We start from the raw sequence: 25063 nt of genomic DNA on the forward strand, positions 1-25063 counted from the left end.
TAACAATTAGTTATTATTATAATAATATAATATTAATTTCTCTCATTTGTTTGCAAGTTGTCTCTTCCATTAAGCTCCTTGAAGGAAGGGACTGTCTTTTGCCTCTTTTTATATCCCTAGTACTTAGCACAGTGCCTGACACATAGTAGGCATTTAATGTTAAATTGATTTGATTGAGTGAACATATAAGTTCAGAGTCAGTACAGTGAAAAGAGAATTGAATTTAGAGTTAGGAGGCTTGTGCTTAAAGAGGGGCCCTAATCCTTACTGGAATATAGTAGGTGCTTAATAAATGTTTGTTGATAGTTATCCCCATTTTATGGATGTGGGAACTGAGTCTGAGAGATGTTGGGACTTGTCCAGGATCACACAACTAGTAAGTGTATGATGATAGATTTGAACTTGGGTCTTCCTGACTCCAGGCCTAATACACTATCCACTACCCAGGGCTTCTTAAGCTTTTTCCGCTCATAACCTCTTTTTGGGTGAGAAATTTTCACATAACCCTGGGTATATAGGTATACAAAATCAAACATTTACTACCAATTCATGACTCCCACGTTCAGTTACGTGACCACATATGGGATCCCCCAGTTTAAGAAGCTTTGCTGGTACCACTTTGCTGGTCTTTTTGATCATTGATTCTACCTGGTACTCTTTTTTTTCTGAAGTGTATATAGGAAAGCTGGGCTCCTCTGTGACCCTTCATATCACCATCTCAACTGGAATTCTATTTTTATTTGAAAGATTCAGATATTTCTAAATATGAATGAACAAGAAACCCATTTGCCTTGGTTAAATAAGACACATTTGACTTTACTCCACTTGAAAAAGAATAGTTAATAGACTTGTCTTGTGATGGCCTATTGAAAAAATCATTTGAACCTGAAAATCTTATTACATTTTGACTACAGGTGAGTAAAGAATTATCTGATTAATCAAATAAAATGAATCACATTTTACACAAGTTTAGAGATGAATTCTCAGATTATTTTATGTAACTAACCTCTCTCCTGAGCTCCATTCTCATATCCCTGCATTTTGAACATCTTAATTGGGTGTCCCATAGGCATATAAAATTCAATATTTTAGAACAGAACTCATTATCTTATTCCCTAAAGCCTCCCCTCCTCTAGGCTTCCCTATTGCTGTCAAGGGCACCACCTTTTTTCAAAACTAGTTTCCCATGCTGGAAGTCTAGGTGTTATTCTTGACTTTTCTCTTGCATTCTCTTGCTGTTGCTGTTGTTGTTGATTCAGTCATGTCTGACTCTTCATGATCCCATGGACCATAGCACACCAGGCCCATCTATCCTCCACTTATACATTGCTTCCATGACACAATCTATCCATCTCATCCTCTACCATCCCCTTCTCCTTTTGCTTTCAATCTTTCCCTACATCAGGGTCTTTTCCTGTATTCTCATTGTGTGGCCAAAGTGTTCAAGCTTCAGCTTCAGTATTTGACCTTCCAGTGAATAGTCTGAGTTAAAGTACTGACTGATTTGATCTCCTTGCTGTCCAAGGGACTTTCAAAAATCTTCTCCAGCACCGCAATTCAAAAGCACTAATTCTGTAGCACTCAGCTTTGCTCATAGTTCAACTCTCATAGCCATACATTGCTAATGGAAAACCCACAGCTTTCCATGTGTTAGCAAGGTGATGGCTCTGCTTTTTAGTATGCTGTTCAGATTTGCCATAGTTTTGTTTCCAAGAGGAAAGTATCTTTTAATTTCATGGCTGCAATTGCTATCAGCATTGATCTTTGAGCCCAAGAATATAGCATCTGATACTGCTTCCATTCCTTCTCCCTCTATTTGCTAAGAAGTGTTGCCATGCTCTTAGGGCATTTTGTTGTTGCTTTTTTTTATGTTAAGCTTCAATCCAACTTTTACCTTCTCCTTTTTCACCTTCATCAAGAGGCTTCTTAATTCTTCACTTTCTGCCATAAGAGTGGTATCCTCTGCATATCTGAGATTGTTGATATTTTTCCTGGCAACCTTAATTCTGATTTGTCCAGCCTGGTATTTCACATGATATACTATGCATATATTAAATAAACAAGGAATCAAATGTATACATAGCCTTGTCATACTCTTTTCCCAATATTAAACCAATCAGTTGTTCCATGTTCCACTCTAACTGTTGCTTCTTGACCCATATACAGGTTCCTTGGGAGACAAGTCATGATCTCGTACTCCCATCTCTTTGAAGGCTTACACTCATTCCACACACCCAATTTATTGCCACATCTTGACCTTTTCTACCTTCACATCTCTCATATTTGTCTGCTCCTCACAAACATAGCCACCACACTGGTGGAATTTCTCATTAAATTAGAATATATGTAAAGCACACTGAAGACCTTAAAGTGTTATACAAAGACTACCTTTATTATCATATTATGCCTGGAGTATTGCATTAGTCTTCTAATTAGTCTCCCTGTCCCAAGTGTCTCCCCACTCCAATGCATCCTCCATTCAGCTGCCCAAGTGATTTTCCTAAAGCACAGGCCTGGCCATGTCACTCACATGCTCAAAATTAGCTCCAGTGGCCAATAAACTCTAAGATCAAATATTAATGCCTCTGTTAGGCATTTAAAACTCTTTACAATCTGGCCATCTTTGGCAGGTCTGACCATATCATTCACCTATCCAGTAAGTTCCAATGACTCCCTATTACCTCCAGGACCCAGTATAAAATCTTTTGACAATTAAACCTTTTAGAACCTGGCCCCTTTCTACTTTTCAAGTCTTTTTACATGCTAATCCCTTTTTTGCTTGTTATTTCTTAAAGATAACATTCTCCCTCCTATCTTCATTTCTTTTCACTGGCTAGATGTCCATCACTCCTGGAATGTTCTCCTTTACCTCTACCATATATAGCTTCCATGGATTTTTTTCAAGATAGCTCATATCCAACCTTTTGCAGGAGGCTTTTCCAAGCCCACTTGTCTCTCAGTCCCAATTAGACTTTTCCCTTCCTCCAATCCCTTTGAGATTACCTTCCATTTCTACTGTACATATAAGTATTTGTATATTGCCTTCTCGATTAGAATGTGAGCTTCTTGAAGGCAGGGGCCACAATTTTTGCCTTTTTTGTATCTCCAGTGCTTAGCATAGCGTCTGGCATACAGCAAGTACTTTATAAATGTTTGTTTACTGACTGTATGAACTGATAAAGTAAAATGTGTGAAGTGAACAGAACTAGAACACATGGTAATCATAATAAGGAGAAACAACTTTGGAAGACTTCAGAGCTCTGAACAATGCAGTGACCAATCATGAATGATGATAACATATGCTGCATACTTCAAAGAGACTGAATGGTGACCAACTAAAGGTACAGAAATATATACACTTATAGACATTACTAACATGCCAATTTACTTAGCTTCATAGGATAATAATAATAAATAATATTTATATTGTACTTACCATGTGACTGTGCTAAGCATTTTACAACTATTATCTTTTTTTTTTTTTTGCAGGGCAAAAAGTGATTTGCCCAGGGTCACACAACTAGTAGAGTCAAGTGTCTAAGGTCAGATTTGAACGCAGGTCCTCCTGAATCCAAAGCCAGTGGTTTATCCACTGTACCACCTAGCTGTCCCTCATTTGATCTTTTTTTTTTTTTTGGTGGGGCAATGGGGGTTAAGTGACTTGCCCAAGGTCACACAGCTAGTAAGTGTCAAGTGTCTGAGGCCGGATTTGAACTCAGGTACTCCTGACTCCAGGGCCGGTACTTTATCCACTGCGCCACCTAGCCGCCCCTCATTTGATCTTTAAAACAAACCTACAAGGTAAATGCTATTACTCTTCCCATGTGACAGATGAGGAACCTGAGGCAAACAGGGTTAAATGACTTGCCCAGGGGCACACAGCAAGTAAGTGCTGAGGCCAGGCTTGAACTCAGTCTTCCTGACTCCAGGTCTGGCACTCTATCCATTGTGCCACCTAGCTACCTCAATCATAGCCCTAGAGCTGGAAGTGACTTCAGATGCCATCTAGTCTATAATCCCTTCTTATTTTATAGATTCGAAAATGAGACCCTGGAATGTTCAGTGACTTGCCCAAGGTCACCCAAGTAAAAGTCAGAGATATTTGAATCCAGGTTTTCCGACCCCAAAGTCAGTGCTTTTTCCATTTGACTATACTTGCTGATTACAAGAATGAGCTTCCATCTGGGGTGTTGATGGAGGAGAAGCAGGAAGTTGGTGTATAATGATAATGATGTGGAAAAAAGGAGAAAAGAAAGAAAAGGGCATCAATGAAACAGAAGGGAGCAGAAGTTTAGAAGGGGATTCCTCTTATTAGTATTGTGTTGAACAACACACACCTAAAACTTAATTGCATAAATTGTTCACAGTTTCAAATAGAATTTTTCTATTTTTTGTCCATTGAAATGTTAACATTTGTTAAGTTAAATAGTTAAATTAAATGAAGCATACTTATGTGAACAAATCCAGGAGCCAGATGGTGGAAGCTTGATGGAAAGCATTTGGGTCAAGTCTGGTAAAAGGGGAAGTAAAAGCAATTGTATCTTCTGAAGAGATTACAGGTTACGTGGACCAAAAGAAGAAATAAGTGAGGAGTTCTGGAAACATCTCACAAGACTGAAACATAATATAGCAATGATGGTCAGCAACAATCATCCAGAAATCTGTTGGAACTGTCTCTTTGCCCAAAATATAGCAGTGACTATTTTCTTGTCTTTTCTCAATAACTTCATATTCTTCCAAAAGCAGAGTTGAAAAAGCAAGGAAAAAAATAGATTCTGAATCTGATTTTTTTCACTGTAAGGGAGAATGTAATTGCTAGGATGGAAATGGTTGGTTGTTGTCCTACCTATTCAAAAAGGACCAAAATGACATCACTACATCAGGGTCAAAGTACAATAGGTCCAACTGAGGCTGACCAGGACAATAAGAACTTGGAAGGCTTACTATACCTTGGGCACAAATAGTACATATGAACATCTGGATCGGAGATGTCCCTAAATTTGTGCATCTCAGGTTTCTTTAGAGGTACTGAAAAGTCGGCTTTGTTTACAGGCCACAGAGGATTACTCTGTGCTGGGCAGTCTGGTGCCAATGTCTTCCATGTCTCCCATGTCTCCCAAAAGATTCCAAAGTTCTTCAGAGATACCTTGAAAAGCATGCTTGTATGGCTTCTTCTGACCTCCATGTGAGTGCCTGCCTTAGGTGAATTCTCCACAAAATATTCATTTAGGCCATTATTCGGACCTATTTTTTGCACTGGGGCTCATTATTTCCATTTTAGGTTGGAAATAGTGCAAGCCTGAATGGCTGGCTGACCACTTTCTAATTAAGTTACAGCAGGTACTTCTTTTGGATTATGAATTCAGCCAGATGAACACTGAGGCACCTTTCAAATCTATTCTGTAATCCAATTGTGATGGAGTGATAGGCCTGAAAGTCGGAAATACTCCTCTTCCTGAGTTCATATCCGGAGTCAGGCACTTGTTGGCTGTGTGACCCTGGGCAAGTCACTTCACCCTGTTTGCCTCAGTTTCCTCATTTGTCAGATGAGCTGGAGAAGGAAATGGCCAACTGTTCTAGTATCTTTGCCAACGAGGAGTCAGACACGACTTAACAACAATAAAAATGAGGCGAAGACTAGGCTGGATCCACAGGGCTCTTCCTGGCCTATGGGTTGGGAAAGGATGACAGAAGGGGTGGGTGTGGGCCTGAACGCTGTCCCGGAGGCTGCCGGGGCGGCCTCCTTCCCTCTCAACACTCCTCCAGCCACACAGAAGGCAACACTAGAACCCTCAACTCCGCCTCTCGTTCCGCGCCTAGGACGCACGCGCCGGTCCAAGCCGCGTCCCTCTGGGTCCCGCGAGGCACGCTGGAACATGTAGTCCAGTCGGTGAGGCCGAGGATTCCCCCCCTCCCCCCTTACCCTTGTCCCCGCCCCCTCCAAAGGGAACTTTGCTTCCGGGTGGCAGGCGGCGTGCCGCGCTCACGTCACCGGCTCTTCTGGGTCCGCGGCTTCGGAATGTGGCCCTGGATAGCGGTGCTGGGGGGCTCGCGGTCAGGGGTCACAAGGGAGGGCGGGAGGCCTGAGCCCGGGGAGGGCAGAGGGGTCGGGCCAGCGAGGAGGGGAAACCGGGGCCGGTGGGAGGAGGGAACCCGGGGTACCCTGGAAGAGGTCCCGCTCACCCCGCTCCTGTCCCCCCGCAGCGGCCGCTCCAGGTGCACTCCTGGGCGAGCCTGGCCCTACGGAGCCTGCACGGGACGCCGACCTGGGCGCGACCCCTTATCCCCATCGTCGTGGAGCAGACGGTAACTCTCCCCGTCCCTGCTCTTTTCAACACTCCACCCCCCAACACTCCTTCCCCCGGCCCCTGCACCTCTTCTGCCCCTCCCCCGCCCCAGCCCTTAACCACCCCTTTAATGCCCACTTGTATCCCTTTATCCCTGTTCACCTTCTGTTTTTCCACATCCCATTCCTCCTCCCTTATTCCCCCGTCCAGTCGATCTAGTATTTATTATGCACCTACTATATGCTAGGCACTGAGGATACTAGTATAAAGAATGAAAGGATCTCATGCAAAGCTCTGTACCTAATATATTAACCCATTTGATTCTCACAGTCACCCTGGCAGGTAGGTGCTGTTGTTATCTCTACTTTACAGTTGAGGAAACTGAGGCAGACAGACAAAGTGACTTGTCCCTACCACTAAATGTCTAAGGCTGGATTTGGTTTGTTTTTGGTTTGTTTGTGGGTTTTTTGCAGGGCAATGGGGGTTAAGTAACTTGCTCAGGGTCACACAGCTAGTAAGTGTCTGAGGCTGGGTTTGAACTCAGCTCCTCCTGAGTCCAAGGCTAGTGCCTTATCCACTGTGCCACCTAGCTGCCCCCTAAGGCTGGATTTGAAATCAAGTCTTCCTCATTCCAAGACCCAGTGCTCTAGCCATTTCACCACTTGGCTACTAGCCCTAAATAGGGCTTTAAAAGCTAAACTAAGCAGTTTATATTTGAACCTAGAGGTAATTTTGTATTTCAGTTGTGTCTGACTTTTCATGACCCCATTTGGGGTTTTCTTGTCAGGGACACTGGAGTGGTTTGCCATTTCCTTCTCTAGCTCATTTTACAGATGAGGCAAATCAATTTAAGTGACCTGCCCAGGGTCACAGAGTTAGTGGGTGTCTGAGGCTGGATTTGAACTCAGGTCTTCCTGACTCCAGGCCTGACACTATCCATTGTGCCACCTGGCCTTCTCCTCCTTGAGGTAATAGCCACTTGAAATGTGGAGTACTGTGGTCAGATCAGTGCTTAAGGAAAATTAGTTCGGAAACTTTGTGTAGGGTGAACTGGAGAGGAGAGACCAATTATGAGACTGTTTCAAATACTCTAGTTGAAAGGTAATGAGGGCCTGAATGTCCCAATAAGTCCCTAGGGGAACAGTGGAAAGATTGTTGGTCCTGGAGTCAGGAAGATCCGAGTCCATATCTGACCTCAGACACCATGTGACCCTGGACAAGTCATTAAATCACTATTCGCCTCAGTTTCCTCAGCTTTAAAATGCAGCATCTGACACATAATAAACACTTAATAAGTCCTTATTTCTTTGCCCTCTTTGGCCCTTATATTGTTTCCCCTTGCATCTCATAACTTCTTTTCCCCATATCGTTGTCCTACTTTCTTGTCTCAACCTCTCTTTGCCCCATTCCTCTGCCTCTGCCCTGTTCCTTTCTTCTCCTCTCTCCACCCCAACCTCTTTACCTTCAACTCCTACCCCCCAACTCTACTCTGCTCTCTCCACGTAGGGCCGGGGAGAAAGGGCCTATGACATCTACTCTCGCCTACTCCGAGAACGGATCATCTGTGTTATGGGACCTGTGAGTATGATACCTCCTGTCCCACCCCATTGCCCAGCCCATGGATTCCTCCTGATGTTAACCTTGCCCCTTGCTTCTATCTCCTCTGCCCAGATTGATGACAGTTTGGCCAGTTTAGTCATTGCCCAGCTGCTTTTCCTTCAGTCAGAAAGTAACAAGAAACCCATCCACATGTACATCAATAGCCCTGGTGAGCAACTACTCTTCCCCACCCTATGACCCCTACCTAGGCCCCCCATAATAATCCAGTAGGGTCCAGAGCTGAAAGGGACCTTAGAGATAATTTTACAAATGAGGAAACTGAGGCCTAGAGAAGGGAAGGGATTTGCTGAAGGTCCCTTAGGCACTGTGATGTAATGGAAAGAGCATTGGGATTAGATTGAGAAATCCTGGGTTTGCATCCTAGCTCTTCCATTTAATAGCTCAACCATTCTGGGCTTCAGTTTCCTGTCTCTAAAATGAAGGGGTTAATAAGCTAGATCTTCTAGAGACTCCGTGAAGGAGTGAAGGAGCCTCATTTGTATTGTCAGTGAACCAACCATGAGACTTGGTCCCCAGTTCCTAACTGGGGAGATGCTGTAGGTACTGACAGATGACAGGCAGGGCACCTCTAACTGTATGGAGGTAGAGCTTGGGTTTGCCTTTGAACTGGGCAGGGAACCCCCAGGGGGCTCATGGGTGGGGGAAGGGGGAGGAGAGCACCTGGCGGGTGTTCTGTGGGTAGGACATAGACAAGGGCAGGTTCCCTAGCCTTGAACTAGGACTTCAAATTGGGCTAGGTTTGGGTTGGGGAACTTGGAGCCAGGGGCATGGATTGAATTTACTTAGTGATTGGAGGGTGGCTTGGAGTAGGAATGAAAGCCTGTCTTCATCCTGTCTTTGTCTCTGATGGCAGGCGGTATTGTGACTTCGGGTCTGGCCATTTATGACACCATGCAATACATCTTGAATCCCGTCAGCACTTGGTGTGTGGGCCAGGCGGCCAGCATGGGCTCCCTGCTGCTTGCAGCCGGCTCCCCTGGCATGCGCCACTCACTCCCCAATTCCCGAATCATGATCCACCAGCCATCTGGAGGGGCCCGGGTGAGTCATGTGCTGGTAGCAACTGGCAGCCCTGCCTCTCTTCATCCCCACTTTCCTTCACACACCATTGCCCCATCCTTCCCCTCGACTCCTGTTCCTTGTATCTTCATTGGCCCATCTCTCTCTCTTTGCCCCCTACCCCTGTTCTCTCTTCTCCCACAACCTCCCCCATCCCTCCCTGCCTTCCTTACTCCCCCCCCCCACTTTTCTCTTGCCCTCCCTCTGTTTCCACTCCAACCCCACCCTGCACCCTCCCTTTCTCCCTATGCCCCGACACAGCAGAACCCTGTAGTTTCCAAGCCACAGTAAGAGTAGCTTTCATTGATGTGTGACACTTGGAGATTTATAAAGCTGCTTTGTAATCCTCACTGTACAGATGGGGATCCTCAGGCTTTTGAACCTCAGCCCCTATACTCTGTTATTTCAGGACAGAAGCCTCAGGAGAGGGAAGGGGCAGGATAAAATGCACAGAGACCCCATCTTGACATCCTTCCACCTGCTTTGAATTCATCCATTTTTCAAAAGCCCAACTCAAATGCTTTTGGCTCTGTGAAGTCCTTCCTGAATTTCCCAGTTGGTAAAGAGGTCCCCTCCCACTCCCCAGCCTTTCCTTGCACTTTGTATTTTATACTTCTCTCATTCTCTTATATAATGTGTAGCATAGGGATGGACACAGACCTTTGAGTTCATTAAATGGGGACCTCCCAGGTAAAGAAACTCCCTCCACTAGTGCAGATCAGCACATTCTCTGGGACTTCGAATCTTAAGAGAGTTGTCTAGGGCAGAGGTCTTGGACCTGGGCCTGCACAACTCCCAAGAGATTAAAATGTCATTGGCAGGTGTTTTACAAAATAGACCACAGAAAGTCGGTTTTTGGTTTTCTAAGTCAGTCTAGTCTAGAACATTGAGAGCTTTAATGATTTTTACAGGATCTCACCAGTATGTGGCATAGACTTGAACCCAGATTTTCCTGGCTGGGGGCTGGCTCTCTGACCTGAGCAGTTTGCATCTTATCCCCCTACCAGCTTCACAAAGGCAAAGAGCATTTTATGGAAACTGTGTGTCTTTCTCACTTCACAGCAGGCAGCTTTATGTAGGGAAAGGTCTTGGATTTGTTATCAAGAATGGTTGGAATTTGAGTTCTGGCTGTTAAGCATTCTGTACGGCACCCAGCACACAGTAGGCGCTTCATAAATGCCAGTTGATTCTGGCTGTGGCAGTACCTTTGTGACCCTGGGCTAGTTACTTCCCTTCTGTGAATATCAGTTTTCTAATCTGTAAAATGAAGATAATGGTCCTTTGAACTCTGTTCCTCATGGAATTGTGATGAGGAACCACTTCATAAATTGTAAAACAATGTAAGTGTGAGCCCTTATTAGGCACTTAATAAGTATTTGTTGAATTATTGACTGCAGGCTGGGCTCCCTGCAAGTTGGGAAGTGTCCCCAGTGTGGGCCGTCCCTGGCTGTTCATCCGGTCCCCTCCTCCCCCATCCAGGGACAAGCCACGGATATCGCCATTCAGGCTGAGGAGATCATGAAGCTGAAGAAACAGCTCTATGGTATCTACTCTAAACACACGAAGCAGCCTCTGGATGTCATTGGTGAGTATGCCCCAAGCCCGGGCCTCTCCTTTCCTCCCACTTCTCCACTGGGGCCTCCATTGGTCTTGTCACTGATCTTAAATAGTAACAGCTCACATTTTGGTAATCAGTGGTTAGAGCTTTACAAAGTGGTTCCTCACAACAACCCTTTGTGTTAGCCCTATTTTACATGTGAGGAAACTGAGGCCCAGTAAGGCAAAGTTAACTTGCCCAGAGTTACACAGCTAGTAAGTGTTTGAGGTGAAATTTGAACCCATCTCCTAAATTCCAAGTCCAGACCTACTGTAGCCTCAGTGAAGAAAATTAGGTTCAGGACTAGGCTTTTCTCTGATCAGTCAGGCCCTTGGTAGGAGTGGGAGGAATGTCCTGGGTTCATATGACCATTGCTTGGTGTCTAGGTCCTGACTCCACGAAAAGCATAGGGAACTTTTATCCTCCATTGCTCTTTCAGAGGCCGCCATGGAAAGGGACCGCTACATGAGTCCTATGGAAGCCCAGGAGTTTGGCATCTTGGACAAAGTGCTGGTGCACCCCCCACATGATGGAGAAGATGAGCCAGAGCTGGTACAAAAGGAGTCTGCAGTAGTCCCTGCTCCAGCTGGGCCCTGAGGATGGAGAAGCCCATTTCTCCCTGTGGACAGTGAGGAGCAAATAGCCCCAAGAGGATACCCCTTGTCTACACTGGCTCTTCCCCGACCTTTGCACTGTGCTGCTCTGTCCCAGGACTCTTGGTTGTAGCTTTAGATTTCAGGGGTTCCGGGGGCCCATCTGGGGGTGAAGCAGAGGGAGCAGTGGCCCAAGCTGCTGTGCCCGAGCTGCTGCCCCCGAACTGACTTGCCAGAGAGCATTGATTTTAAATTAAAACTTTGGTCATGTTTGGCCTCCAATGTCCTCCTTTTTTTCTTCTTTACCTAGGGGAAAGAAAGCTTCGGGCATTCCTTCATTCAGTCAACATGCCAGGACAGCCAGGTGGCACAGTGCATAGTGCACTGGCCCTGGAGTTGGGAGGCCCTGAGTACAAATGTGGCCTCATACACTGTGACCTTGTCACTCAACCTCAGTTGCCTCCAAAACAAACCTATCAATTGTGTGATTCTGGGCAAGTCACTACCCTCTCTCAGCCTTGGTTTCCTCATCTATAAAATGGTGATAATAGTAGTAAATGCTATATAAATGCTCTTCTGTCCCAGTTTTTGTGTGACCTCAATTCTCTGGTACCCAGGAAGTGAATCACAGCCCATACCCCAGGGCATAGGCGTCCCAATTCCAATTCTCAAGCTTTATACCCCTGTAAAATAATAAAGACAATAATCCCTTCACTACCTGCCTCACATTGCTGTTGTGGGGAAAGCAACTCTGCAAATCCCACTTTAAAGATCTGGGGACTGATGTGACCTTGGACGAGTCATTTCCTCCTGTCTGTTTCCTCTCGTCCAATGAGGGGGCTGTACTAGCTGGAGCTGGGAGTTCTCTGGACATGCTTCGAGCTGCAGGACTGCTGCCACCTCCTGGTGCCAAACCTGAGAAGCCCTGGTCTCAGGACGGTTGGATGGACGTTGGAGGCCGTCTTGAGTCCAGCCCCTTCCTTTTACAGATGCAGAAACAGGCCCAAGACTCATGGTAAAAAGGCAAAGGGCGGGCGGTTTTGGACCCAGCTCCTCCGACTCCTCGCCTGGACCACTTGTGCCCCTCCCGTTTTATCTCGGCCTTCCTGGGCTCGCCCTGTACCCTGAACCCTGGTCTGCCGTTGTCCAGAGCCTGCACGTGGGGGCCTCTTGGTGACAGGTCGAGGGGGCCGCGCGCACCGGGGCCCCACGCCCCCTCCGCCTTTGAAAGGCCCAGAGCCGAGAGCGCAGGCCGGATATAGTATCACCCCAGCTGCGCCTCGGGCTCCGCCCCCCGAGGCCTGCGGGACGGGGGGCGGAGCGGTAGGTTTTCTTGAAGACGCCAGGAGCCGGGACGGTTAAGCACCTCGTGTGTCCTCCTGCCCTGGGGGTGGAGTCCATGTTTCCTAGAGGGGCGCGGCTTGGAAGCAGCCAATAGCATCAGGCCCCCGGGATGTCACGGGCCAATCGCTGAGGGGAAGGGACGGCGGCCTGAAGGGGTTTGGCCGTAGCCGGCCGGGGCGGCTGGACCATGGTCTGGAGCGGCCGCCTGGCCCTGGGGGCGCTGCGGGCCCCGGGGCTGCGAGTCTGGCCCGGCTGGCTGCGGGGGTCCGGGCCCACCGTGCTTCGCCGGCTGCGGGGCGCGGCTGTGGTGCGGCCCGGCTTCTTGAGCTCGGTGGAGGAGGAAACGCTGAGGCGGGAGCTGGAGCCCGAGCTCCGGCGCCGCCGCTACGAGTACGATCACTGGGACGCGGTGAGTGAGGGCGGCCGGTGCCCCCACGGCCTGGCGCCCCGAGCTTCCCCTTCCCTCCCTGCAGGTGCTCCCAGGCGGGTGCCTGCCCCTCCTGGCCACTTTCACAGCCCCGCCCCAGACCCCTGTGCCCCCGCGCCCCCGCGCCCCCGCCGTCTTGGCGGGCACAGCCCCCGAGACCCTTCTTCGGAGCTCTCATCCTTTGCCTCGCTGACCGCCCCCTTCTGCCCTCCTCCCTCTTCTCCGATGCCCTGGCCTCCCTTCAGCTTAGCGCAGGGCCCGGCACACAGCAGGCGCCTAATGTATGTTCGTTCATAGACAGAGGACTGACTGGCCTTTGGTCTCAAAGCTCATTTATTTCCCTCCCAGCTGGACTGCATCCTCCCCTCCTCAGATCCCCCTCTGCTCCTCCCGGCCTCCAGGCCTCGCTGGGCCAAGGGCTGACCTCTGCTCCTTCGTCTCTGCAGGCCATCCACGGCTTCCGGGAGACGGAGAAGTCACACTGGTCAGAGGCCAGCCAGGCCATTCTGCAGCGGGTTCGGGCGGCTGCCTTCCCCCCGGCTTTGGCCCAGCTCCCTATGGTTCATGTCCTAGACCTCCACCAAAACGGCTACATCAAGCCCCATGTGGACAGCGTCAAGGTGAGCAGGGCCCCCGGCCTGTGGGGCGGGACAGGGGAGGGAGGCTGCCTGTCCTCCCCCAACGGGGTGACTTTTGAGGAAGCCTTTAACCTTTTTTGGGAAGGTAGGAAACAAACATTTATTAAGCAACTCCTGTGTGCCAAGTGTTTTACAGATCTGCTCTTCTTCAATCCTCACAACAGCCCTGTGAAGTAGGGACTGTTATTATCCCTGTATTACAGTTGGGGAAACTGAGGCAAACAGGGTTAAGTAACTTTTCCAAGGTCACACAGCTAGCTGAAGCCAGATTTAGACTCGGGTCTTTCTGACTCCAGGCCCAGCTCTCTTTATCCACTAGCTGCCTCTTGAGCCTCAGTCTTCCCATCAGTGAAATGGGATGATCTCTAGGGTCCTCCCTGTCTCTTTTCTGACATCTTCTGGTTCTAATTCTCTGGCCAGTTCTGTGGCGGCATCATTGCAGGCCTCTCCTTGCTCTCCCCCAGTGTCATGCGACTAGTTGACACCCAAGATCCTCAAGAATGGCTGGAGTTACTACTGGAACCTGGGTCCCTCTATATCCTCAGGTAGGAGGACCTTAGGGGCAGAGCTCCTAGAAGTGGGGTCTGAGGCAGTATCTCTCTCTCTCTCTTTTTTTTAAAATGGGGCAGTGAGGGTTAAGTGACTTGGCCAGGGTCACACAGCTAGTAAGTGTCAAGTGTCTGAGGCCAGATTTGAACTCAGGTCCTCCTAAATCCAGGACTGGTGCTTTATCCACTGCTCCACCTAGCTGCCCTGAGGCAGTATCTTGACCTCCTTGGGTTCTCTTTATGATTGTCTTCATCCCTTGCCCCTGCTCGGTCCTAGCCACTGGAATTATAATGCCTGCTACCACTCCCAAGCAGCATCTAAAAGGGCACCATGGTGGGCAACAAGCTTGCCCCTCAGCTACTGACCCAACTTTCTTGCCCTCCACACCAGGGGCCCTGCCCGATATGACTTCTCCCACCAAATCCTTCGAGATGAAGAATCCTTCTTTGGGGAACACCGGGTGCCACGGGGCCGACGAATTTCTGTTATTTGCCGTTCCCTCCCTGAGGGGGAACCAGGCACCCCATCTAACTGATCTCAAGTTCCATAGCCATGGGGCCTCTCAGAGGATGCAAGGATTTGTGCCCAGAATTTTGTATAAAATGTTTATGAATAAAGTTAGAGAAATGGTACTTGACCCCTGAGCCTGGCTGATGTTGAACAAGAAAGAAGGGCATGCCCTCCGAACTGCGTAGATAGAGCGCATTGCAGTTGACCCGAAAGAAAAGAAGGGCAGAGCGTGGCACACAGCTAGTGCATAGCCTTTTTATTAACAATGTCCCTCTTCCCCAGTGTCCTCCTAGTTTCCATTACTTCCACTCTGGAGAATGGACTTAACCTAACCCTCAATTACCAAGTCAAAAAATGTCTGCTCCCATGTGTCACCAGGCAGGCCAGGCATGAGGCCGCAGGATGCTCATGAGGTGGACACCCTGGGCCCTGGAACAGAGGAACCAGAGGAGAAATGCATTTTACATCCAACCTCAGAGAAGAGAGAGAAGGGCAGTGCTGGGTGAGAGGTAGGGTGGGCCTTGGCGCTGCTGCACAGCTTGGTGAAGGGATTGGGGGGCTTTCAGATTCCACAGCTACAAGCAGCAGCCGAGAGCTGGGGCAGGTGATGCCAGTGGTGATTGTTGTCCAGGAAGGCCACGTCCTCATATCGGGTGGGGTGGCAGCAGGGTTGGCCCATCACCCTGCCCTCACCTGAAAGCCTGGCCAGTGTCAGGCCATGGTGGGTGTGGGGACTATGGCAGCTGCCAGCACAGTAGCGGAAGGCGATGGTCTCGTCAGAATCATAGCCCAGACCTAGCTGATTCACTGGTAGTAACAGGCTCCATAGCTGACATTCAGCGGCTGACCCAGGCAGTGCCCTGGATACCCGAACTCTGGAAGCAGATAACAGGTAGTCCCCTAGAAAGGAGGAGAAGATCGAGGCCTTAGAAAAGGGTAATTGGAAGTAAAAGGCCAACAGATCTGTTCTGGAGAACCAAGCTCTCCTATTATTATGTCTACTTAGAACCGATAGCCCCTTCATATCCTGCTGTGAAATCCTTTACCTAGCCATGGCCTCTTGGTCTTGAAGCTTGGAAGCAGCTTCCCGGGTCTGAGGTGTGCATCTGAACCTCCAGGAAGCAGACTCAAGTCCCCCGAGGTGGGCTGTTCTGCCACAGGTAGGCCTAGATTTCTGGGGACAGAAGGCAGTCCCACCAGGCTAGGAGGCAGGAGCAGCAAGAAAGGGAGCAGAATCAGTGCCCCGGCCATGCTGAGCTGTTGGTTGCAGGAGAGCTAGAGACTGGAGGGTTCCATGAACCCCACTATATCTCTCCCACCCCCAGCAGGAGGAGCTGGTCATAGCTGGGTGGGCGGCCCAAAACATTAACCCTTGCTCCACCAGAGCTCCTGCACCTTGAAAGAGGCCTGAAGAAGAGGGGCTCCGCTGTTACCCCTCATCACTAGCAGTTCATTCCTAGAACGTGTACTACCACCTTGGGCCCTCGGCAATGCTTAGAGAGTAGTGGAAGCTTCTTGTGTACACTGCTCAGGGAGAAGGATGCTCTCACCACTGTCCCTCAACTCTTGAGTCAGCCTGCTCCCACCCCCCAACATTCCAGAGGCCTTTTCCCAGTAGCCCTTAATTCAGGAGCCATGTCATGAGGAAGAGGAGTGCTTGGGCTGGAGCTGACCACGTCTCATGGCCTAAAACTTAGGACAAGGCTTTTCCCAAATCAGGATGGCCAAAATGGACAGTGCTGACCCACCTCTGTTCTCTCAAGCAGAGCAGTACGGAAAGGCAGAATAACCACTGGTAGGGGCCCCATGGGGACAGCCACATGTGGAACAGATGATGGGAAATCCCTCCTCAACCCTTCCTAGGTTCCAGGCTCCAACTTGAGCAGGGGGATTAAGGCATCATGCCCCTGTCTCCGGGCCTGGCTGCTCCAGCATCAAAACAGGAAACACCCCATCAGAGCCCCATATTTTCTGTTCATCACTGAGCCATAGATTAGAGCAGGGAACTTGGTGCTCTTCCACAACTGTGTGAGGGAGAGGGCAGAGGCTGGGGATCCCCTCTGGCCCTTCAGGATGGTTGTTACTAGGAAGAGAAGCAAACTCTCCAAGCCCAGTGCCTGAAAGTATGGCCTGTGCTGAGGAGGGGGTGGGGGGACAGGGTGAGAAAGGGGTTCAGAAGAGCCCACTTCCTCTTGGATGTTCCCACATGAGGTGTGGCTGAGGAGACAGGGAGAGTCTCCTGGGAATGCCAGGCATTTCCCAAGAATTAGCCTGACATCCCAGACATTCCCAGCAGTAGCCAAGTCCAGTGTGGGGAGAAGAGGGGACAGAATGCAGGAAGGGGAGTTTCCACACCTGGACTAAGTCCCTTGATGGAAGGCTATCCCTGTGAGGAGGGGGAAGGGGTCTGTGTGACACCAGACCAGTCCCTTTTCCTCTGTGGGTCTCAGCTTCCCTGTCTGTAGAGTCAGGGAACTGGACTAGATGGTCTCTCAAGAAACTCTGACCTCCCAAATCCATAGTCCTCCAGGTCCTGTCCCCCAATCTAAGAAGTCACACAGAACCAGAGAGAAAAATCCAAAGCCACTTTTATTCTGCCCCACACTGGGGGGGGCGGGCGGGGGCAGGGGCGGGCGGGGGCAGGGGCAGGGGGGGGAATGGTCCTGGGGTGTCCTGTGTCCCAGGCTGGGTCTCACTCCTTGAGGGAGAAGTGCATCTTGTCATTGATCATCTTGCGCTCAGGATTGAGGCGCTTCAAGATCTGGGCCAGCACGTTGACCGTCTGGTCACTGCTCAGCCCTGTCTTCTTGGTCTGGAACTTCTTCAGCAGGTCTTTGGTGGTCATGGGCTTCCTGGTCAGGTAGCGTCTCACTGCATCCTCGGTCACCTGCACGTCACTGGGGAGAGAAACAAGCACCAGGGTCAGGGGGCTGAGGTTCTTGTGCCTGACCAAGGGCCCAGACGTCACTGTTCACTCACCCGCTGCTGGGCGTGGATTTGCCAGACTGGGGCTGGGGGGTGGATTTGCCCGAGATGCTCTGGGGCCCAGCATCTAACCTCAGGCGCTTGGCAGCAGGCGTGTCACTGGGTCCCGTCTGGCGCTTCCCTGCATGAAACCGGCAAAAGCACAATGTCGCAGCTGGAGGGGCCTCTCAAAGATCAGGCCAGTCTACAGCTGGACAGGAATGCCCTCCTCAGCACTCTTGCTAAGGGGTCTTCTGACCCCTCCCTAGACTCATTGGGAAGTCAAGCATCAGGGTTCAGATGCTGGCCCTCGCTGGGCCTCAGTTTCCTTGTCCGTAACTGATCCTCGTAGGGCCTCGTCTCCAACCTGTCCAGGCCACATTCCTCTGCGTGTGTACCCCACATCCATGTTCTCCACAAAATGTGGCCCCAGAACTGAACACAGGACTGCAGTGGCAGAGTACAGTGGGGCTCGGGCCCCTGCACGCCCACAGCAGCATCAAACCTTGGCAGTCTTTCTGGCTTGGAGGTGGCCCCGGGAGAAGGGGGAATCCCTGGACCAGCTGGGGCTAGTCTGGGCCTTACAAGCCATTGCCTGGGTATCTGCGGGCCTCAGCCTGTGCCCTCAGATGGGGATAACAGAAAGTACCTTGAAAAGAGCTGGGAAAAGGTATAGCTGCAGAGCTCATGACTGAGACAAATGGGGCAGAACCAGCCCCACACAGGGATACAGGCTTGGGACTGAGGAGAAGAGGCCTGGTCCCACCTCACCTTGCTCCAGCTTGTTGGCAGCTGCCCGCAAGGTGGAGGATGTGCTGCCACTGTCCACACTGGGGGTGCTTGGGCGGCTGTCTCCCCTGGAGCTGCTGCCTGAGGCCCTCCGTTCCCTCTTGGGGGGCGTCTTCTTCTTCTGCAGAAATGGTATGAGCAAGGGGAGACTGAGCTGAGCCAATGAAAGGATAAAGGCAAGCCAGCCTTCCCCTGGGCTGGGAGGGGACTGAGTCCCCTTGCTTGTGTCCCCTGGGCCATACTCACTGTCATGAAGAGGGCTGAGGATGCCTCGTTGTCAATGTCACTCTCCTCAGAGGTCTCTGACTCCTCACTGCTGTCTCCTTAGGGGTCAAAGAGCAGCCTGAGCCCTGTGCCCTCCCCCTCCAAAGCCCGGGCCAGGCTGTACACTACACGGGCAAAGGTGCATCTCCCCTGAGCTCATTCCCACTGCTAACAACCCCAGATGTAAGAGCTGGGGCAGGAAAAGGAGGCAGAGGTGGCTGAGCTGGGGCTTCTCAAAGGAGGGCTTCTGGGGGGCACAGGGACTTCAGTGGCCCCCAGAGACAAGGGGGGGAGCTCAGGGAGAGGGGAGAGGAAGGGCAGCAAGGGGCCCCATGGGGGATGGTGAGGGGGCCCCATTACCACAGAGGGTACTCCAGGAACCTAGGAGTAGGAAACAAAGCTAGAGGGAGAGGCTGCTTTGGCCACACTGCAGAAGGCCTCGAATGCCAGGGAGATCATTTCTGCCCAATCACACCCACCTTTCCTCCTCTTCTTCTCTGGTAGGGTAGGTGCCTTCTTATCTTCCTCCTCCTTCTCCTCCTCCTCTGGGGGCTTGTCCTCCTCACTCTCTTCACTGCTTTCACTTTCTTCATCAATGCCTGGGAGGGAAGCAAGAGTTCCCTGCTGGTACCAGGGACCCCAGCCCCTCCTGACCTGGCTCAAGGCTCCTCCCTCTCCTCAGCCACTGGCTCTCCCTCCCTGCTGCCCACAAACCCACCCACATCCGCCCCAATCTTGAAGCCCCCTCACTGGACCCTATCATCCTCTCCAGCTTCAGCTGCATCTCTCTCCTCCCTCGCCTAGCCTCCCTCATAGAAAAAGTCTGTTACACTCATTGCCTCCACTTCCTCACCTGCCACCCCCTTTTCAACTCCTTTCAGGGGTCTGTCTTTTGAAAGCCAAAAAGACTCAATTTTGCAACCACTCTCGTCAAGGTTATCAGTGAGTGATCTCTTACTGTTAAACATAACTGCCCTTTTCTATTTCCAAATGGATGCTGCACGCCCATCTCCAACTCAACATGACTAAAGTAGAACTCATCACATCCTGCCCCCCCAACTCACTTCCTTTTAAGAGCTCAAGGGCTCCCAGGTTTGCCAGCTTCCGGTCACATTCCACTCTCTCCTCTCCCTCACCACTCAGTTCTCAAGTCTTGTCTATTCCACCTATTTCTCATGTCTTTCTCCTCTCCACTCCTACTTCTAGTCTAGACCACTGCCACAGCCTCCTCACTGGTCTCCTCCTTGCCTCCAATCCATCCCCTCTCCTAAGCATCCTCTAGAGTTGCCAAACAGCTATCCCTGAGTCACAGGAATGACCATGTCACTGCCTTGGCTCAAGAAGCTGCAGGGGTTTTCTCTTGTTTCTAGGGTGAAATACAAACTCCTGATGGGCCTTTCAAGCCATTCCTAATCTGGTCCCCACCTACATTTCCAAAGCTCTATGGGCCAAGGACACTGGCCTGTTTATTGTCCTCTACACAGAGCAGCCGAGCCTTTGAACAGGATGTCCCACAGGCCAGGAGCCCTCCTCTTCTGGACCTCTGCCTCTTGGGATGCCCAGCTCTGTTCAATACTCTACTCAAGTGACCCTTCCTATCTGAGAGCTTTTCTGATCACAACTGCTGGTGCTTCCACCCTCCCCCACCACCTTGCTAAAGTTACTTTGAATCTCCCTGGCACCTCTCTGGGGACCTGTCATCTCTCCCAGTACAATGCAGGCCCCCTGCTGGCAGGGCCTCTTTCTCTCCAACTCAAGTGCTCTCATGGCCAGCACTTCACCAGCACTGGCTGGCCTGAACTGGACTGGACATGCTGCTCTTGTCAGGGGAAGACACCGTGAGAGACGGGCCCTGCTCCCAGGCCCCCACCTACCTTTGGGGCCATCCTCCTCCTGCTGGACCACCTTGGGTTTCCCCCCTACTGCCTCATCCTGAGAGCTGCTGTAAGGGAAAGAACAGGCTGCAGGTGAGTGTGGCCTAAGCTCCAGGACTGAAGGGAACAAGTGGGTGGGCCTGTCTCTCACCTGGAGCCGTCAGACATGTAGTCCACCTCCTGGCCCTCAAAGTCCCCATCGTCACTGTCCTCAAAGGCCTCATCATCAGAGCCCTTCTTCTTCTTCTTCTTGCCCCCCCTGGAGGAAGCCGCCTTCTTCTTGGTCTTGGGGATCTTCTCCCCTGCAGAGAGCAGGATGAGGTCAGGGCCTACCCTGTCCTGGGCACTGATCCCCTGCATGCACGCTGCCCCAGCCCGGTGCCCCATCCTCACCCTCCTCCCCACTGCCGTTGCTGTCATCAGAGCTCATGTCCAGGTCATCCTCTAGGTCATGGATCCGGAGTTCACTGGACTTCTTCCTGCTCTTTTTCTCTTTGTGCTCTTCCTCATCCTCATCGTGGTCCTGGTCCTTCAGCCGCCTCTGCTGCATGATGCTGAAGTGGTTCAAGACTTTGTTCCTCCTACCAAGAAGGCTACTTATCGTGCAGGCTCTCCGGGATGGACAGTCCCCCTCATACAGGATGGACAGTCCCAACTCAGATCTCTCCACCTTCCCTTCAGGGCTGACATCTACATCATTTGCACTGGGCCGTGTGTCTGTGTCTGGTTCTCTCTCTCCCATGAAGCAGAGGCAAGAGCCCCTCCCCCCCACCGCTTTTTGTTGTTGTTGTAGGGCAATGGGGGTTAAGTGACTTGCCCAGGGTCACACAGCTATTAAGTGTCAAGTGTTTGAGGCCAGATTTGAACTCAGGTCCTCCTCAATCCAAGGTTGGCATTTTATCCACTGCACTACCTAGCTGTCCCCTAGCGAGAGCCCTTGATATGAAAGGAGGGTAGTTAGGTGGACTATTCAGTCAGATCCTTTGATCACAAATCTGGAGAGCTGGAAGCAAACTCAGAAGTCAACTAGTCCAACTCCCTCATTTTACAGCTAAGGAAACTGAAGGAAATGAGGTTAAGGGACTTGTCCAAGACCTCAGAGGTAGTAAGAGAAGTTCTCCTAGTCCTAGCTCTGTGGCCTAGGGCAAACTCTCAGGCCTCCATTCTCTTTGCTGAACAAGGCCCAGAACAGGTAGGGAAGTGGCTCTGTGTCACCAGGAGGGGATGACATGTAAAGGGATCACAAGAATTCATGCCATGACAAGGCAAGCTGATTAGAGGCACACACCTAGCATTAGGCAAGGGCTGAGGAGGGGAGGACAGCTGGGAAGCTGGAGCTAACCTCCCTCTACACTGGATAAACCTCATGTGTGCCCAGGGATTTACACAGTGTCCTCCCCCCTTTGCCCTTCTCTGAGGGCAGGGGCTGCCCTGGCCTTTCCTTGCATTCCCAGGCCTTAGTACAGTGTCAGGCACAGAGAAGTTTGAATACATGCTTGCTGACTGACTGACTGACTGACTGACTGCTGCCCCCTCCCTCCCTCCTGCTGACCTTTCCCATTCTTCCTCGGCCTCCTCTGCAGTGAGTGTCCGGTGCCGGGCCAAAGGAGTGAAGTTGTACCAGTTGTGCACAGGGAACGCTTCGAAGGCCCCATCAGGGCACTGGGTGAAGATGTAGTAGGACGTGTTTTCTGTCACACCACCCTTCTTGACTCCCTTGAACCTGCAGCAGGGAGGAAGAAAGGGGACAAAGGCATTGTCACTGCCCAGGCCCTCTTCACTCATCCAGGGTCTGCTCCCTCACAAGGCCTGGATGCAGTTCAACAGGCACAGAAAGGCAGCAGGCTCCTCCACATCCCCAGGCACTGACAGACTGAGGAAGTTGGCCCAGGACGGCAGCCTGGAGCTGGGGGCCAAGAGCCCTGAGCTCCCTGGGACCTGGCACCTTTTCTGGCCTTCTATCTTTCCTCCATCAAAGCATGAAGAATGCTCCCTGCCCTGCTCTGCTCTCCCTCCCTGGAAGGACAAAGGTCAGCCCTGGGACATGCCTGAGCCAGAGGGTGAGGAGCATAAACTGGGGGCCTGCAAAAGGACCACTCACCTTCTGCCTGTTTTGCCATTGACTTTGAGGAGCCAGGGCTGGTCCTCAGCCTTGAAGGCCTTGAGAATGATGCCGTACTTCTTCCTCCTGGCCTCATCCCGGAGCTTTCGATTAAACTCGCTGCCAGCCCCAGATTCTGGCATCTCTTCTTCCTGATAGATCTTCTTGTTGCTCAGGTCACGTTCCATCTTGGCCTGACACGTAGGAAGCGACCTCATCCCAGAGCCCCTGGCAAGGACTGTTGGGGGGACATCTTGCTTCACCACCCCCCACACACACATACCTGAGCTAAGTTGGGGCCTCATGGTATTCACCTCCAGTGTCTAAAGCTCTGCTCAAGGTCTGCCTTCCTCAAGAAGTCTTTACTGAACACTGACCTCTATGATCATCCTGTCTGACATTTCTAACCTAACACATTGTTTAGTGTTAAAGAGAAATAGATCTTCCTCCTATAAAGTGCAATGAGAAGTTGAGCAAAAATTGCTATCTAATATATTCCTGAGGGCCTGACAGCATGATCTGCCCTCAGCTCTGTCCATGCAGGCCTCTCACCCTTCAGCCTGGAAGCTACCAACCCCCACTGTTTGACCCAGACTTATTTTCTTAAGGCTCCTAGACTATGCCAGGACCCCAGACTTTTACCTGGTGCCAGGTGGAGAAGTTGACTTTGTCAGCTGCATTGAAAGCCATGATATTGTACCTCTTGAGGTTGTTCCTGGAGGAAAAGAATCGTCAGCAGGCCAGGAAAGGCAGGAACATGGGGGAAAAATTCCGGGCTGAGATCTGAGCACTCCCCCACATCCCATTCCATAAGAACTCACTTGGGGACTCGAACAACATATTCAGTCACAGTCTGGCTGCTGGTTCCCTGGAGAGAAAAAACCACAGTTATGGAGAATTGGGCAACAAGGATGAGAAACTCTTTAAAATACAAGACTGCACGTGGCGACACAGGCCCATAGTCAAAAAGTGTCAGTGGGCAAGGGCACTGACGCTTGTAGAACCACAGGGTGGGCACATGCCTACGGCCTCTGGCACACAGGGGCCACTCAGGAAGACTGACTCATTCGCAGAGGACTGCAAACACACCAGCAGAGGCGTCTGTGCAAGCTCACGGTACAGACCTGTCTGCGTGGGGTCTCCCCCTAAGATCTGAGCTCCTTCAGGACAGAACTCAGAGACTATTTTCGCCTTGCTTTGTATTCCTGGGGCTTAGCGCCGTGTCCAGCACATAGCGGGGGCCTAATAAATGCTTGCTAACTGACACATACACAGGAATGAGTGGACACACGGCCCACTCAGGCACGCGAGACACAGGCGGGGGGAGGGGGTACCAAGCCGCTCCCACTCACCGGAGTCATACACGCCCGTACAAATTCCTGCACGCGCACAAAGGGAGCGTGGGGTGGGGGCGTGCTCCGAAGCCACTCCCACGACCCACCTGGTTCACACATACTTCGCGCGCGCGCACACACCTCTGCACATCCAAACTGCCCCCCTCCCCCCGTTGCTCCCACTCACCAGGGTCGTCATGGTGTCCAAAGCTGGGCACTCTTCGTGGCCGTGTAAACGGTCGAGCGTCGTCGCACAACCCGGCCCCTGACCTCCCCACCGAACCCCGATATGATTATGGTGCGGGCCGGGTTCCTACCTCTGATAAGGAAGAGCTACCACCGACAAGTTGAAGTCCCAGCAGGCGTCGCGGCCTGACCCGGAAGTCAAATTTTCGGCGTCGTCGCCTTGACAACCACTGATGACTTTACTGTGCGGGTCCAGCTCGACCCACAAAGCGCATCCCCTTTCCCCACAACAAGGTCACGCCTGGGTTCCGGCGATTCCGAGACTGGGTGGGCCTCTTTCCCATTCCTTGGCCCTGGATTCTTGGTTTGGGGAAAGGGATGGGGTGGGGGGGGGGGGCGGTGAAGAGGATGGTGTTCGAGAGCCCATCCCGCTTCATTAGTTATTCATGAAGCTATAAATTCCCCGCGACAGCTGGACCAACCTGGGCGTTTCCGGTGTCGTCATCCTGTTGCGCTACCTACGGGAACTCACAAGGTCTTCGGTCTTGCGCTGTGCACCTTGGGATTCGTAGTTCTTGAATAGTCCGGACGTGCTAAAGTGTTACCGAACCCTATGCGCAGGTGCAAGCACTCCGCACTTTCCTTCACTCATAGATGTAGTTTTCGTAGCCTTGTTGTCATGGCAAATGCGAGGCTTTGGCACCTGCAGTCTAGTCTCTCTTCCCCCTTTCTGGAACAACAGCCTCCACTTCCTCGGAGCTGGTGTGGATCTTAGGGGGTCTGGTCCAAACCTCTCTGCGGCACAGCCTGTGACTGTTATGCATCCAGCAGATGCTTAAAAACTTCCCTTGGTGGGAAGAGCAGCTGTTTCCAGAGGGAAGCAGCCCGTGTCCTTTTTGTGTAGCCGTGTAAGGAAGTTTTTCTTAA

At 51.0% G+C, this 25063-nt stretch overlaps 4 protein-coding genes across 4 annotated transcripts; 2 read left to right on the forward strand and 2 right to left on the reverse strand.

The window, feature by feature from the left end:
• The first annotated feature begins 5948 nt into the window (after positions 1-5948).
• On the forward strand, positions 5949-11870 carry LOC122736364 (caseinolytic mitochondrial matrix peptidase proteolytic subunit). The gene is made up of 7 exons (XM_043978538.1): positions 5949-6037; positions 6205-6306; positions 7794-7865; positions 7959-8055; positions 8761-8948; positions 10446-10551; positions 11003-11870. Exons 1-7 carry the CDS (start codon positions 6020-6022, stop codon positions 11158-11160), a joined length of 741 nt encoding a protein of 246 aa, XP_043834473.1. The 5' UTR covers positions 5949-6019; the 3' UTR covers positions 11161-11870.
• Positions 11871-12001: 131 nt separating this feature from the next.
• ALKBH7 (alkB homolog 7) lies at positions 12002-14751 on the forward strand. The gene is made up of 4 exons (XM_043978539.1): positions 12002-12909; positions 13374-13547; positions 13986-14110; positions 14505-14751. Exons 1-4 carry the CDS (start codon positions 12688-12690, stop codon positions 14647-14649), a joined length of 666 nt encoding a protein of 221 aa, XP_043834474.1. The 5' UTR covers positions 12002-12687; the 3' UTR covers positions 14650-14751.
• A 275-nt stretch (positions 14752-15026) lies between these two features.
• Positions 15027-15875, reverse strand: PSPN (persephin). The gene is made up of 2 exons (XM_043990745.1): positions 15671-15875; positions 15027-15524 (listed from the first exon to the last, which is right to left on the reverse strand). Exons 1-2 carry the CDS (start codon positions 15873-15875, stop codon positions 15187-15189), a joined length of 543 nt encoding a protein of 180 aa, XP_043846680.1. The 3' UTR covers positions 15027-15186.
• Positions 15876-17262: 1387 nt separating this feature from the next.
• On the reverse strand, positions 17263-24498 carry GTF2F1 (general transcription factor IIF subunit 1). The gene is made up of 13 exons (XM_043979741.1): positions 24138-24498; positions 23438-23484; positions 23259-23331; positions 22617-22810; positions 22068-22238; positions 20909-21096; positions 20667-20817; positions 20516-20583; positions 19121-19240; positions 18624-18700; positions 18360-18498; positions 17604-17730; positions 17263-17521 (listed from the first exon to the last, which is right to left on the reverse strand). The coding sequence occupies exons 1-13, from the start codon at positions 24147-24149 to the stop codon at positions 17317-17319; spliced, it is 1572 nt and encodes a 523-aa protein (XP_043835676.1). The 5' UTR covers positions 24150-24498; the 3' UTR covers positions 17263-17316.
• Positions 24499-25063: the final 565 nt, after the last annotated feature.

This window comes from Dromiciops gliroides, chromosome 1 (genome assembly GCF_019393635.1).
Source record: "Dromiciops gliroides isolate mDroGli1 chromosome 1, mDroGli1.pri, whole genome shotgun sequence".
NCBI classification, from domain to species: Eukaryota; Metazoa; Chordata; class Mammalia; order Microbiotheria; family Microbiotheriidae; genus Dromiciops; species Dromiciops gliroides.

What these genes read in the sequence shown, in the direction of transcription:
- ALKBH7 (XM_043978539.1), top strand. Translation starts at nt 12,688, where the DNA reads ATGGTCTGGAGCGGCCGCCTGGCCCTGGGGGCGCTGCGGGCCCCGGGG. An exon ending in CCCATGTGGACAGCGTCAAG is followed by an intron (nt 13,548 to 13,985) that starts GTGAGCAGGGCC and finishes TTCTCTGGCCAG; the next exon opens with TTCTGTGGCGGCATCATTGC. An exon ending in GGGTCCCTCTATATCCTCAG is followed by an intron (nt 14,111 to 14,504) that starts GTAGGAGGACCT and finishes CCTCCACACCAG; the next exon opens with GGGCCCTGCCCGATATGACT.
- LOC122736364 (XM_043978538.1), top strand. An exon ending in TCATCTGTGTTATGGGACCT is followed by an intron (nt 7,866 to 7,958) that starts GTGAGTATGATA and finishes TCCTCTGCCCAG; the next exon opens with ATTGATGACAGTTTGGCCAG. An exon ending in CATGTACATCAATAGCCCTG is followed by an intron (nt 8,056 to 8,760) that starts GTGAGCAACTAC and finishes CTCTGATGGCAG; the next exon opens with GCGGTATTGTGACTTCGGGT.
- PSPN (XM_043990745.1), bottom strand. Translation starts at nt 15,875, where the DNA reads ATGGCCGGGGCACTGATTCTGCTCCCTTTCTTGCTGCTCCTGCCTCCT. An exon ending in GACCAAGAGGCCATGGCTAG is followed by an intron (nt 15,525 to 15,670) that starts GTAAAGGATTTC and finishes CCTCCTTTCTAG; the next exon opens with GGGACTACCTGTTATCTGCT.
- GTF2F1 (XM_043979741.1), bottom strand. An exon ending in GCCGAGGAAGAATGGGAAAG is followed by an intron (nt 21,097 to 22,067) that starts GTCAGCAGGAGG and finishes CCTTCTTGGTAG; the next exon opens with GAGGAACAAAGTCTTGAACC. An exon ending in TACATGTCTGACGGCTCCAG is followed by an intron (nt 20,584 to 20,666) that starts GTGAGAGACAGG and finishes TTTCCCTTACAG; the next exon opens with CAGCTCTCAGGATGAGGCAG.